This window comes from Mizuhopecten yessoensis, unplaced genomic scaffold (assembly GCF_002113885.1).
Source record: "Mizuhopecten yessoensis strain PY_sf001 unplaced genomic scaffold, ASM211388v2 scaffold716035, whole genome shotgun sequence".
NCBI classification, from domain to species: Eukaryota; Metazoa; Mollusca; class Bivalvia; order Pectinida; family Pectinidae; genus Mizuhopecten; species Mizuhopecten yessoensis.
In genome coordinates this window covers 49390-63572 of record NW_018479915.1, presented here as the reverse complement: position 1 = coordinate 63572, position 14183 = coordinate 49390, and the positions used below count along the sequence as shown (strand labels likewise).

Below are 14183 nucleotides of genomic sequence, written 5' to 3'. Positions count from 1 at the left end.
CCCTCCAAACAGTTAAATCAGGCCAATAAAGCACTTATTTTGAATCAAGAACATCAAGTACATCACAGAATTGTGATACGCGCCCTCATGGAAGTATTCGTCAGAAAACTTCGTACCTATCAATGAAATCAGATAGAGAATGTGTGTTATTTCTTATATCTTTTCCCTATCTAAATCGGGACTGCATCTTTGAAATACGGGAGGAAAATTAGCTATCAAAGGAGGGATGTATATCAATTCATAGCGATTTCTGTAAACGAGTACGTGTTATTTTATATGCCCATTTATTCGTTGAAGGCAGTTGCCCTTCTAAGACACTTGAACCGTTTATAAAACCTGTAGATAGCAGATGGATCATTCAGGATTATTTTATTCATCTTTAACACACCAGTTCCAAAGCCATATAAGATCGAATCGGTCTTAATGATAATACATGCTTTAACATATAGAAATGTTGTTGGAACATAAGGAGACACTGTGTGAACTGTGAACATTGCTATAACAACACCGGAACTGTTCTTTCTTTTTCTCAATAGAAAAGCGTATTGAAACAGTTGGAATAATTGTTTGCTATTGTTGTCGAATTCCTCCTTGATTGATGACAAATAAGCCATATATTCTATTTTGGAAAGGGGCCTGACGTTTTGACCGATATAAAATGTATTAGGATTTTATACTAGTCGATGACTTGAACCAAACCTCTTTGTAGAAACCACGGAAAGTGACTCAGAATACCATTACAGCTAAAATGTTCACATCGCTGTTCCAGGTACTTTTCCTTATTGCGACTTGTTGGCCGAAAGTAGATTCATGCCTACGAAGTATCTCGAATCATGAGAACCTTATACACGACAAGGGGTTTGAGAACCTGTATCGTACAAACAAGGAGGAAGTGGAAAACGTGCCAATTCACTTTGACAAACCGATACCTCGATGGATTACCGGAACATTGGTAAGATAGTTAAGGAATTGGTTGCCATATTTTTGAAATGCGTTGGTGTGTAACATACATTGGCTTACCTACATATTGAATGGTGCGCGCTGCACACCAATGCGTGTCAAAAATATGACAACCAATACTTATATTTACATTTTATGTTAATCAACTTACAGTTCACGCAGAAATAAAGACATAATATTAGTCTGAATACGATTCAACGTCGGGGTAAATCCATACAAAGAACAGCCACCAGTTGACAGCGGAGCAGTACAATCTCCAACGTTACAGTTATGACGCCATAAGTGTAGCGACGTCAGAATGGCCCAATGTATGTTATACGGAAATAATATACATTGGGCCCAGTAGAAACATCTAGGCTCTGTGCAGTGGAAATGTAAATATATACTCATACAAATGCTTTCATTGATATACATTGGTTTTATAATATAGTCAAAATCGTACTTTATTGTTTGTCTTGAGCTGTAAAAAACGAGGTTATGTAAGGTATCAACCAGCAGTACCATATTTTTGTAAATAATTGAATTTTTGTTTTGTCTGGAGGTTTTGAACTAAGCTACATTACTACCTCTTTATCAAATTATAATTATGCAAATTGGTGTCACAATCTTGGAATAAAATAATTGAAAAAAACTGTTAGCTGAAATACTTGCATTGCAAGCGTATTCAGTTAGTTATATCAAGAATTTGTCTTCCATAAGATTCATCATAGAAATATGTAATACCAACGTTTTACTTTCAACACAATATTATACGTGTCGCAGCGTTTCAAAACCGATTGGTTCCTTTGTCAAGCTATGACTAAGTGAGGAATCTTAAATTTTACCTGTACAACGCTTTGGCGAAATTCTATATTTTTATGTCACTCGACCAACGACTCCATTCAATCAATCTCAATTTTTATTTAAACGGGTTTTATTATTACCATTTAAACATGTGGAATTTTGGCACAAGTTATCCAGCATATATAAAGCTAATAATATACATTAGCGTTTAAACTATATGGCAAAATTTAGAACTAATAAACATTTGTTTCAACCTTCAACTTCATTGCTGAAAGAAATACTATTAAATAAATATAAATTTCGATATGACTCTCTTTCTATAATGAAAATATCCCTAATTCGCTAAAATGTTATCGTCCAAATTTCTTTTAACAAGTCGCTTTTATATGGCTTAAGAGCGTCCACGAACTAGAACGCAGAACGCCGATTTAAGATAGATTCTTACTTGACGGGCTTATGTCCATCGTTATTATTTGATTACAGAAGTAGCAATGAATCGTATATCTGTCTCATGTGCTCTCCATATTCCTACCAAAACTTATCAACACTTTATTAAGATTAAAACATCATTATTCCTTCATACAATACTTAGCAAACATACCAAGTCTGGACTAAAACATTACGGCAAGTATTCCGTTCGGGTTTCAAAATGCTTCCTGTTTAATGTATTCTTTAACCTTCCAACCTATTCATGAGCAGAATGAATGTCCGACTTCTTTTCCATTTTGACATATGAGCGTCATGTAGCCACGTCAAAGATCGTAGGGTTTAAAGTCAACCCGACTACTTTTGGTTAAATCGAATTATATAAGACAAATATATCATAGTTGGTCAGTTGTTTTACTGCGTGACACAATTTTGAATATCTTCAGTTGTTGACATATATAAAATTAGATCACTTAAACTGTATTCTATGTTTTGGGTTACGATTGGAAAATATTAGTTTTGACAAATATAAATGTTAATACCAGTGAACGTGGATAGTGACCCATTGCCAGCATTGTATCCGATACATGATAATTATAACCTTTTAACGTTCATTTTTCCTATACAGATAAAAAATGGACCCTCTCAGTTCGAAGTTGGAAAACGGAAATTCACCCACATGTTTGACGGGTTCGGCAAACTCTACAGTTGGCGTTTTCAAGGAAACGGTTCTGTATTTTTCTCTGCAAAATTCATGAAATCCGAATTTTACAAGAAGTCTGTCTCAAAAAACGACATTTCTGCCTATCTAATGTTCGGCCCTACGCAACCCCGATTTAGTTACCTGCAGGTAGCATTGGCTTTGTGGCGTGGCATGGACAATATGAATGTGAATGTGTACCGCTTCCCGTCAGAAAAAAGTAAGCAGGGGCACTTTATTTCGATAACTGATATATGGAACCACTACGAGATCGATCCGCTATCTCTTGAGACAATTCGTTATCAGCACCCAACAGTTCCATCGACGGGCGGTATTGCCGGTTTCCTATATACAGAAGGTATGTCGACTGCTCATCCTCTGCCAGAACACGGTACGTCCAATCATTTTACGTTTTTGTTTAGTCTTGCTGTTGTCCCTGGACTTAAACATCGGTTTTCCCTTATCAGGATAAAGTCGAATGTTGAGCAAGAAGTTGTGACACAGTGGTCGGTGAATACAGACGAACTGCCGTTCATGCATTCCTTTTCTGTTACTCCGAATTATGTGATATTTTTTAGGCCACCACTGTTTGTCAACAGTAAAGTTGTCGCAGTATCTGGTTTCGTTTCAAAAGCGATGAAATGGCATGGTGCTAAGAAGGATACGATTATATATGTCGTCGAGATAAAATCGGGAATCATCAGAACGTTTTCCGCTCCACCAGTATTGTACCTGCATCAAATAAATGCTTTCGAGACGCAGAGGAATGAGATAATAGTCGACATACCAACATACAAAGACCCGTCAATCATCTTTAAGTTAAACATGAACGCATTGCTTAACCGCACGAAAAGGAACAAGTTTTATACAAATCCGGTTTTAACACGATACGTGATTGATTTGAACGAAAGTAAGGTGAGCGTAAGGAAATTTCCAGAATCTGTCAAGTATCCCTGTGTGACAAAGCTTGACATGCCGATAATTAACGAGAACTACAGGTCCCGGAACTACTGTTATGTGTACGGCTTGGTCCCTAAGTGGGACGACAAACAGTATAGCCACTTTGCTCTTGTTAAAAAGGACCTGTGCAGCAACGGAAAAGACCGGATGTGGTTCATTCCCAATCACTATCCGATGGAAGCGTGGTTTATACCATTTCCGGAAGACAACCGGAACAACACTAGAGAAGACAATGGCTACCTTATGGTACCCGTTCTGGATGGTGAGAAAAACACTAGCTACCTTGCAGTGATTGATGCAGCTACCATGACAACTTACAACAAAGCGTACCTACCAACAAGGGTTCCTATAACTTTCCACGGTCGATTCTTTCCGGATATCAAATAAACAATCTTATTTTCTTGATTTCAGGTCCTTTTTCAATGTTTGTATTTATTGTCGTTGTACATGTGTGTATCGTGCTGCCATTTGATATGTAATATGTACACTTCCATTGTGCTGATATGTCGGGGTTTGTGTACAGTGTAGGCCAGTAGCTGTATTTTAACGTAAATAAACTGAAAAATATTTTTTTAAATTGAATTTGATAATACAATTAAGAGACAATAATGTTAAATATTATGAAGCACATTCATATGACGGCTTAAGGTTTGCTGAGTACACATAAATCACAAGATATGAATCTGCAATATATATTGATGCGATAAAGTTAGACAGTTTTTGCTATTATTAAAACAAATCATGTTTTGAAACCTTTGAGATTGAAAATTGTATGAGGTACTAGAAAAAAGGATCTAAGGCAAGTGTTCGCATGTTGTAGTTACCTGACACAGTGCAATAAGTTTGTTCTTACTTAAACTGACAAAACTATAATAGTAACAAATAAATGAAAAAATAAACCAAACTTTAAAATATACATTTAGTTATGATATTGATTGCATTGTCAAACAAATTATTATTACATATCAAAACAGATTCAGACTACGTCGTTTAAAACACTTTCAGTTTACGAAATAAATTTGGTATTTCCTTCGTCAGCAAGTCGACGACAATTAAAAGGAAAATTGTTTATATTTGAACACAACATTTTTATATAACACAAAATATTTATATTTTATAATAAAAAAGGATAAGATGTCCATGTGAAGTAAGTAAATATAGAAAATAATAAGATTTAACGATCGACTACAGGGCTCTTAAGGTTTGAATACCTTATAAAGTGGTGTTAGTGACCAGATAACTGATACATCCTGTACAATACTCCTCATAAAGTGGTGTTAGTGACCATATAACTGATACTTCCCGTACAATACTCCTTATCAAGTGGTGTTAGTGACCAGATAACTGATACTTCCCGTACAATACTCCTTATAAAGTGGTGTTAGTGAGCAGATAACTGATACTTCCCGCACAATACTCCTTATAAAGTGGTGTTAGTGACCAGATAACTGATACATCCTGTAAAATACTCCTTATAAAGTGGTGTTAGTGACCAGATAACTGATACTTCCTATACAATACTCCTTATAACGTGGTGTTAGTGACCAGATTACTGATACTTCCCGTACAATACTCCTTATAAAGTGGTGTTAGTGACCAGATAACTGATACTTCCTGTACAATACCCCTTATAAAGTGGTGTTAGTGACCAGATAACTGATACTTCCTGTACAATACCCCTTACAAAGTGGTGTTAGTGACCAGATATCTTATACTTCCCGTACAATATTCCTTATAATGTGGTGTTAGTGACCAGATAACTGATACTTCCCGTACAATTCATATATAAAGTGATTGATCACCTAGTCATTTTTATTCCCTCAATTAGGTGGCCAGATTATTACATTCAGCGCACCGTTTTAAATATATATCAAGCATATCTTTTAATAAAAGTGAAAGTTGAACTAAACCTTATATTGGTATTGCTGGAAGATGCATGCAGCGAGAGACGGATAATCCTTGGCATTTGAAACAGGTTTGAATACCAAGGACAAGCTTTTCTTACTTGGTTTTAGTGATGATTAAACAAAATAATGAAGGATTTAGAAAATGTTGTTATGGTCCTATATTTACATTCTGTATGCTTAGACCCATTGACAAAATTTACATTCATAAATGCATAACACAGGTGTTCATAGAATCTCAGCACGTGGGAACTGGTGTCAAACATAGTAACCTGATCACACTGCGTAGTAATACACTACACAAACTACTCACTCCGAACGACCGATCTAGATGCTTAATTCTTACATCCTAAAATAAACTTGAATTTTAACCCAAATAAATGTAAATTTCTGTGTTATTTATGTACTATGGATACAGAATTTGCATGCTGTAAATTAATATTTAAAAAAGTCCACACCTCAGCGTTAACACTGTCGTCTGATACATCTGTCAAAATGAACGTCCCAAAACAACTTACAGTTGTGGGATCGCACAACGTTACACGATGTGCGGTGTGCGCACGAAGTGTGCACGGTGTGTGCACGATGGGCGAACGATAAAAAGCTGGACGAGGAATGCCTTAACAATTTATACGGTTTCGTGTTTAAACATATTAACTTGATTTTTACGTATGTTTCTATATTCTAGCTACATCTATAAACTTATTTTTCTGTCTATACATTCTTATATTTAGAAATTGTGTTTTCGGTGTTTTTAAACAAATTTAATCGACACATGTAAAATTACAACACATTCCCGTATACAGGTAAACATAACCACTCTGTACATGTACCTGGACCGTAGTTTTCCCCCCGCCTGGGGCACTTACGTAACTCGTCGGGTAAGGCCGGGGTGTTAAAAATCCAGGTGAAGGTGAGCTATAGGCAAACGAATGCAAATAACAAATACTATTCATTACGGACATACGGTATCGCATATCAGCTCTGTGTGTCAGTCATTGGTCAGGTAAAACTTCGGACACTCATCAAATTGTTATTTACCTATTCGGTTACCTTGGAGCCAAACCCATTCTTGACAGCCTAACGGTCGCTGTAATACTGTGTAACACGCATTGTGTATAATCTTGATTATTGTGATGAGAAATTACAGATATATTCAAAGGGTTCATTATCGCATACGAGCCTTCCGTATTTTTGTCATTCCGTAATTTTGATCTACAAATTATACCAAATCGCACAGTTGTGCGGAGAGAAGCGCACAACGGTGCGAACGATTGTTAAATCGCACAGTTGTGCGCACCATGTGTGGACGATGTGCGAACGGTGGGCGCACGCTATTTTTGGTGCGTTGTGCGGTCACACAACTGTAGCTGTCAGCTGGACGATGAAACTATAACTTTTGAGCTGGAACTACCCGATCACCAAGATATGTCAGACGAGGAAGTAGAGAGATTTATTTCTACTCTGGATTTTTCATCAATCATTGAAATGAAATCGGCACAAGACATTGAGGTAGAACTTGCCGCGAGTGCTGACCCCGCTATCCTATCCCCCGGGCAGACGGTCCAGAGTGATCCCCCTCCTCAATCATCTGCCAACAAATTTGTACCTTCCCGATTTAAAAAGGTTACAGAGGAGGAGCGGAAATCCTTTGAAGATGCCAACCAATCTTTAGCAACAAGGAGAAATACACAATGGGGATTATCTTTATTCCAAGGTAATAATTCACTCCCTCCCCCCTCCATGTTTAAACTAACGGAAGTTACCGTACTGTCTCCGCTGTTCCCTTAATGTTGTTGAAAGTTATCTTTCCGTATAACTGCATAATAACAGGTATTAATGCTGATAAAGTAAATTCGGTTGTTGATTTTGAATACACAAGCAATCCAAAGCACTTCATCATCACACAGAAGACATTTTTTTTGTAGAGTGGAGCATGGCAACGTCTGGGGAGCATGTCCCATTCAACAGTATACCCACAGAGGGATTGGCAAACAGATTAAGTGCATTCTACTGTGAAGCAAAACCTAAAAATGTGGAGAAGAGAGCTAAGCAGAAGAGAGCTAAGCAAATGCCAGCACGACNGCAATATTGATATTGTACGAGATAAAGAGTTTAAGGTAGCAAACAAAACTCTAAATGGGTTCCTGAAAAAGCAAATAAAGTCTGGTACATCTAGACCTACACAGCATAAGAAAGTTGTCGAAGCAGTCGATTTAAAAAAAAATGCACCCTACCTTGAAAGTGCTTAGATAAATCCGGTAATTCTCCGTCAAGCTGTATGGTACGCTTTGTCGATACACTTTGTAAGTCGTGGCACAGAGTTCCACCAACAGTTGAAACTTGATTCGTTCTCTTTCCTTAATGACGAGAATGGCGAGTTTGTACAGCGTACACATGAAACACAGCAAAAAAACTACCAAGGCGGATTGACGGGTTGCGAGGCTCCCACGGGGAAACGGATGTATGCATCCCCCGTTTCAAGTAAATGTCCGGTCAGTCCCCTTAAGATACTCATTGAAAAGACGGATCCCAGCGCTGAAAGCCTGTTCAATCATTACGATAATAAGGCAAATGAATGCTCTCCGCTATGGTTAACTTCAAAACCGCTGGCCGTACGGACATTTCAAGGATTCATGTCGGAAATTTGCATCGCTGCCGGTGTAGACCACCGTTACACAAACCACAGGGGCACGTTACAAATGTCTGAAATACACACATATGCTATACTGATATGGGTCACAACACACATAAATATACACAAGAAAGAAGCTTCGTCAGAGCACTACCGGTACCGCCAAATTTTAAATGAAGATTTTCAACACTTACTTTTGTTATTTTTTCCAGCGATCTGCGCCGATAGCTTCGGTTTGAATTGTAATTAAGTAATCCATCATGATCAATTGTGTAATCATTCGTCTAATACATCAAATCAAGCACTTTTTCGGGGAATTTGCAGTTTTACCGCCATGATTAACTTGAACCTGACCCGGAAATGACGAGGGCTTTTCGACATGTCTTTATACCATACTGCCAAATACTACGGAAAGTCCAAAGGCCCCCCTAGTAGAGTCTAGTCCCGCAGCAAATAATTTTTGGCGCAATGTTTAAAACATCATGTCTCGCATCGTGTCTTGATACGTATTTTGCATTTTACGTTTAAAAGTTACTGTATCAAAAATATTGAACTATGTAAATGTGAAATACATACCAGGACATAAAATGCTGCTAAAATAAAATAATCAAAGGTTAATATTGTCCTTATGATCGGACTTTTAGGTTGAAAACAGTGACTTTTAATAATTGAAGAATATTTCACCCAATTAGAAATACTGAGCCCTATTTCCAGCGGATGTTTTTTAAAAAAATCTTTCATTTTTTTATGTCAGAATATAATTCCTTAAATACAAAAGGAGTTTGATAACTGGTAAAACATGCTTAAGCCTTTTCTTACAATAATAAAGTGTACACACATCGACTTTTAGTAACGCAATGTAACCGTAGCACTTAAATACATGTGCGTTTGTGATGTTAATAAAGTTATTATTGAATACCTATTTTCATAATTATTAATACACCACGAGAGTTGCAACAAATATCAGTCAAATGTAAAGAGTGCTAAGACAATAATTTCCGACGGACAAATTAAATTGTCCATGGGATCACTCCAGACAGCTGACATGCCGCCTCAAATCTGCGGCATTATTGATACAAATTAGTAATAGCGAGCACTCTCGAAGCGATCGGCCGAGCAGTGCGAGCCGTGATAGCAACACAAGTACGGAAAATATGGGAAAAAGAGAATTAATTTGTTCGGTGGTAGATGAAGGCTTCAAAAACGTTCGTCCTTCCGGTCGGATACGGCCGCAAAAACAAACAAAATGCGTTGCTCCGTGTCTTCATTGATGTCCTTTCTAGTGCACAACAAAATAATTCTATATTTTCAATAAATGCTTGGTACTTTTGTCGTATCTCTGGCAGATTTGTATGTACAGTAACAACCCTACAACTTGTTACAAGTCGATGTTACTGATGAAACACTTCGATGTCCTACATATTATTTGGATATTTATAATTTTCCCGAACTTAGAATTATTTCCATGTAGTACTTGCGCTTGGGTTTTTGTCCTTAGTGTCAAAGTGGCATCAGTTGATACTCATAAGTACCTATTTATATTGCTGTTTGTGAAAGGGTAACATATTGAACAATTAGGGGATAGTACATGTACGTTGTTTTGAGTGGCTATACTAGTACTGGCGATCAGAACATGAAATTCGGTTTGAACTCGAGACCGGAATATTTGGATTGTTCGTGAACGTCCTGTTATCAAAGTTTATACGACACATTTGGATTAATATTGACCAAGTTCTTACCTTTCCATGTCAGTATGCATACCAATCTGTGCTTATCGACAAAATCGGGGACTATTTGTATAGATTTGTGAAGATTTTGTGTAAATGCATACGACACATGTGAAATGGATGCCTTCACACGGATGGAACGAACGTTTCAGTAATAAATGGAGGTAAGAACAAGGAATGTGTAATTTTTACTTTTTAATTCATTCAACAAATGCATTTCTTTTGGCTGTTCTGTTGCCTACTAGTACTAGCCTTATCAGCGGGATTTCCTAAGAGGCGAGCTTGACGCCATATTGTTTTGGTTAGAAACGGGGCGTGGCTTAAGTGCGATTGTATCATGTAATACCGTTTAGGATTATATCATGTAATACCGTTTAGGATTGTTTCATGTAATACCATTAAGGATTGTAATATGTAAAACCGTTCAGAATTATATCATGTACTACCGTTTAGGATTGTATCATGTTATACCGTTTAGGATTGTATCATGTAATACCGTTCAGGGTTGTATCATGTTTTACCGTTCAGGATTGTATCATGTTATACCGTTCAGGATTGTATCATGTTATACCGTTTAGGATTGTATCATGTTATACCGTTTAGGATTGTATCATGCAATACCGTTCAGGGTTGTATCATGTTTTACCGTTCAGGATTGTATCATGTTATACCGTTTAGGATTGTATCATGTTGTACCGTTCCGGGTTGTATCATGGTATAACGTTCAGGATTGTATCATGTTATACCGGTCAGGATTGTATCATGTCATACCGTTCACGATTGTATCATGTTATACCGTTCAGGATTGTATCATGTCGTACCGTTCAGGATTGTATCATGTTGTACCGTTCAGGGTTGTATCATGGTATAACGTTCAGGATTGTATCATGTTATACCGTTCAGAATTGTATCATGTTGTACCGTTCAGGATTGTATCATGTCATACCGTTCAGGATTGTATCATGTACTACCGTTCAGGATTGTATCATGTTGTACCGTTCAGGATTGTATCATGGTATAACGTTCAGGATTGTATCATGTTATACCGAGCATGATTGTAGAATGTTAAACCAGACATTTTCTTTAAATTCATTGCACTGACACAAGGTTTCATTGCATTTTTTTTTAATTTTTTGTACACACGAGTGTGAATAATTTGTTTCCAAGTGATCTCCACCACCCGACACGGATCCTAAAGAAAATACTCAAGAATTTCCACTAGTTTCTCTCTCGCAGAGGATTGGAACAAATAATTGCTATACCAAATAAAATTATGTAGAAAATTTGTAAAGACAGAAGCTAACCTTTGGCATGGAATTTAGAATTACGTGTGAAAAATCAAACATAATAACAACTTGGAGTTGTCAAACAACGCGGTACACAATGGACACCTTCTCTCACATATCCATATTCTTTACTACCCTTATAAATGAAGATTACTGTTTTTTGTTATACATTAACACAGATCTGACAATATACATAATGCTGATAATATTGTTTTCATAGAAAAATCTTTTCCATCGAAATACTTGCATAGGTGATATGAGAAAAACGATAAAAAAATATTTACGAAAAATCTTGGTATTTACTTTATTATTTTCTGACAAAATAAAACAACAACGACAATATCAAGTTTAATTTTCTTTCAAATTTAATTATTTTCGAGAGCATCTTCCTTTCCACTGCAGTATGTATTCACACTATTACCGTAATATCTTGTCGTTATGGCCTTCTTTACCCTTCTACTAGTGGACCAACATAATAACCCTAACTGTCATATATCGATGTATCAACATGATCGCTTCCGGCATGAACAGGTGCATTATCGTAATCGCCTCCGTCTACATGTACAGGTGTATTATCGTAATCGCCTCTGCCATGCACAGGTGTATTTTCGTAATCGCCTCCGCCATGTACAGGTGTATTTCCGTAATCGCCTCCGCCTACATGTACAGGTGTATTATCATAATCGCCTCCGCCATGAACAGGTGTATTTCCGTAATCGCCTCCGCCTACATGAACAGGTGTATAATCGTAATCGCCTCCGCCATGAACAGGTGTATAATCGTAATCGCCTCCGCCATGAACAGGTGTATTATCGTAATCGCCTCCGCCATGAACAGGTGTATTATCGTAATCGCCTCCGCCATGAACAGGTGTATAATCGTAATCGCCTCCGACATGAACAGGTGTATAATCGTAATCGCCTCCGCCATGAACAGGTGTATAATCGTAATCGCCTCCGCCATGAACAGGTGTATTATCGTAATCGCCTCCGCCATGAACAGGTGTATTATCGTAATCGCCTCCGCCATGAACAGGTGTATAATCGTAATCGCCTCCGCCATGAACAGGTGTATTATCGTAATCGCCTCCGCCATGTACAGGTGTATTATCGTAATCGCCTCCGCCATGAACAGGTGTATAATCGTAATCGCCTCCGCCATGAACAGGTGTATTATCGTAATCGCCTCCGCCATGAACAGGTGTATAATCGTAATCGCCTCCGCCATGAACAGGTGTATAATCGTAATCGCCTCCGCCATGAACAGGTGTATAATCGTAATCGCCTCCGCCATGAACAGGTGTATAATCGTAATCGCCTCCGCCATGAACAGGTGTATAATCGTAATCGCCTCCGCCATGAACAGGTGTATAATCGTAATCGCCTCCGCCATGAACAGGTGTATTATCGTAATCGCCTCCGCCATGAACAGGTGTATTATCGCCTCCGCCATGTACAGGTTTATTATCGTAATCGCCTCCGCCATATACAGGTGTATTATCGTAATCGCCTCCGCCATGTACAGGTGTATTTCCGTAATCGCCTCGTCTACATGAACAGGTGTATTATCGTAATCGCCTCCGCCATGAACAGGTGTATTATCGTAATCGCCTCCGCCATGTACAGGGGTATTTTCGCTATCGCCTCCGCCATGTACAGGTGTATTATCGCTATCGCCTCCACCATGTACAGGTGTATTATCGTAATCGCCTCCGCCATGAACAGGTGTATTATCGTAATCGCCTCCGCCATGTACAGGTGTATTTCCGTAATCGCCTCGTCTACATTAGCAGGTGTATTTCCGTAATCGCCTCCGCCTACATGTACAGGTGAATTTCCGTAAACGCCTCCGCTTGCATGTACAGGTGTATTTCCGTAATCGCCTCCGCCTACATTAACAGGTGTATTTCCGTAATCGCCTCCGTCTACCTTAAGGTAATAGGATTGTGTCACCATTTCTCAGTAGAACTTCTTCAAATTTTGTAGTTATATTGCTTTAAATTAAAGAAAATTTTCTGCCACAAAAAAAATATAGGTTGTCAGAATTTTAAGGATTTTAAATGGAAATTTATGTAAAAAGGAGTGAATTTTGAAAAAAAAATGAAAGACACAATATTTTTACAAAATAATGTCAATAAAAATGATACTGACATATATCAGTATTGCATTAATGTATATCAATTTAATAAATGCTGAAATTGTGTAAAATTAATTCTCTATACACGATATAAAAATTGACATTTTATAATAAAACCATATACACATAGTAATTGCAGGTAAGAGTTACCGTTCTTGAAAAACTTCACAGTAGTGAAATAGGTAGCCGGTTTCCTGAAGTACAGAAAATGGACACATGTGACTCATTGTTAAAAAAAACACCTGAATTAATGCCTGGATTGCTTTGAACTACTTTAATATGGGATAATAGGGATGTACTTCCTGTTTCCGTTTATCAATACACTCCAATGACCTTAACAGGTTTGTTTGCGTATTCACCTCCACCACCACGATGACTATCACCTCCGGCACCGTAGCTGTCCCCGGGTCCATGTAAACCTCCTGTATAACTCCCGGTGCAGACACAGCTGGAATAGCCATCTCCTGTGTATCCAATGTACCACTTACACTTATTGTCGGAACTGCCACAATGGGCGTGTGTCTTACATAGGCAATCACACGGTAATGTAGAAAAAACCCAGCGGTTGATAGCAAAATGTAATAATCACATCAAGTGTCACGTCAGAGACAACCTTAAACATTATCGTATGTCAACAAGCCAATTAAAACGCTAGGCAATTTCTGT

The 14183-nt window shown here is 37.8% G+C and overlaps 2 protein-coding genes across 2 annotated transcripts; one reads left to right on the top strand and one right to left on the bottom strand.

Annotated features, from left to right (window-relative positions):
* Positions 1 to 748: 748 nt before the first annotated feature.
* Positions 749 to 4723, top strand: LOC110441569 (beta,beta-carotene 15,15'-dioxygenase-like). The gene is made up of 2 exons (XM_021484755.1): positions 749 to 952; positions 2798 to 4723. The coding sequence occupies exons 1-2, from the start codon at positions 749 to 751 to the stop codon at positions 4214 to 4216; spliced, it is 1623 nt and encodes a 540-aa protein (XP_021340430.1). The 3' UTR covers positions 4217 to 4723.
* Positions 4724 to 11862: 7139 nt separating this feature from the next.
* On the bottom strand, positions 11863 to 13978 carry LOC110441568 (glycine-rich cell wall structural protein 1.8-like). Its single transcript, XM_021484754.1, has 3 exons — positions 13877 to 13978; positions 13071 to 13309; positions 11863 to 12928 (listed from the first exon to the last, which is right to left on the bottom strand). The coding sequence occupies exons 1-3, from the start codon at positions 13976 to 13978 to the stop codon at positions 11863 to 11865; spliced, it is 1407 nt and encodes a 468-aa protein (XP_021340429.1).
* Between the last annotated feature and the right edge of the window lie 205 nt (positions 13979 to 14183).

Coding starts and splice junctions, on each gene's coding strand:
- LOC110441568 (XM_021484754.1), bottom strand. CDS start 13,978: ATGGCTATTCCAGCTGTGTCTGCACCGGGAGTTATACAGGAGGTTTAC. Junction 13,310..13,876: donor TAGTCATCGTGGTGGTGGAG/GTGAATACGCAA, acceptor TATTACCTTAAG/GTAGACGGAGGCGATTACGG. Junction 12,929..13,070: donor GCGATTACGATAATACACCT/GTACATGGTGGA, acceptor CTGTTCATGTAG/ACGAGGCGATTACGGAAATA.
- LOC110441569 (XM_021484755.1), top strand. CDS start 749: ATGTTCACATCGCTGTTCCAGGTACTTTTCCTTATTGCGACTTGTTGG. Junction 953..2,797: donor GATGGATTACCGGAACATTG/GTAAGATAGTTA, acceptor TTTCCTATACAG/ATAAAAAATGGACCCTCTCA.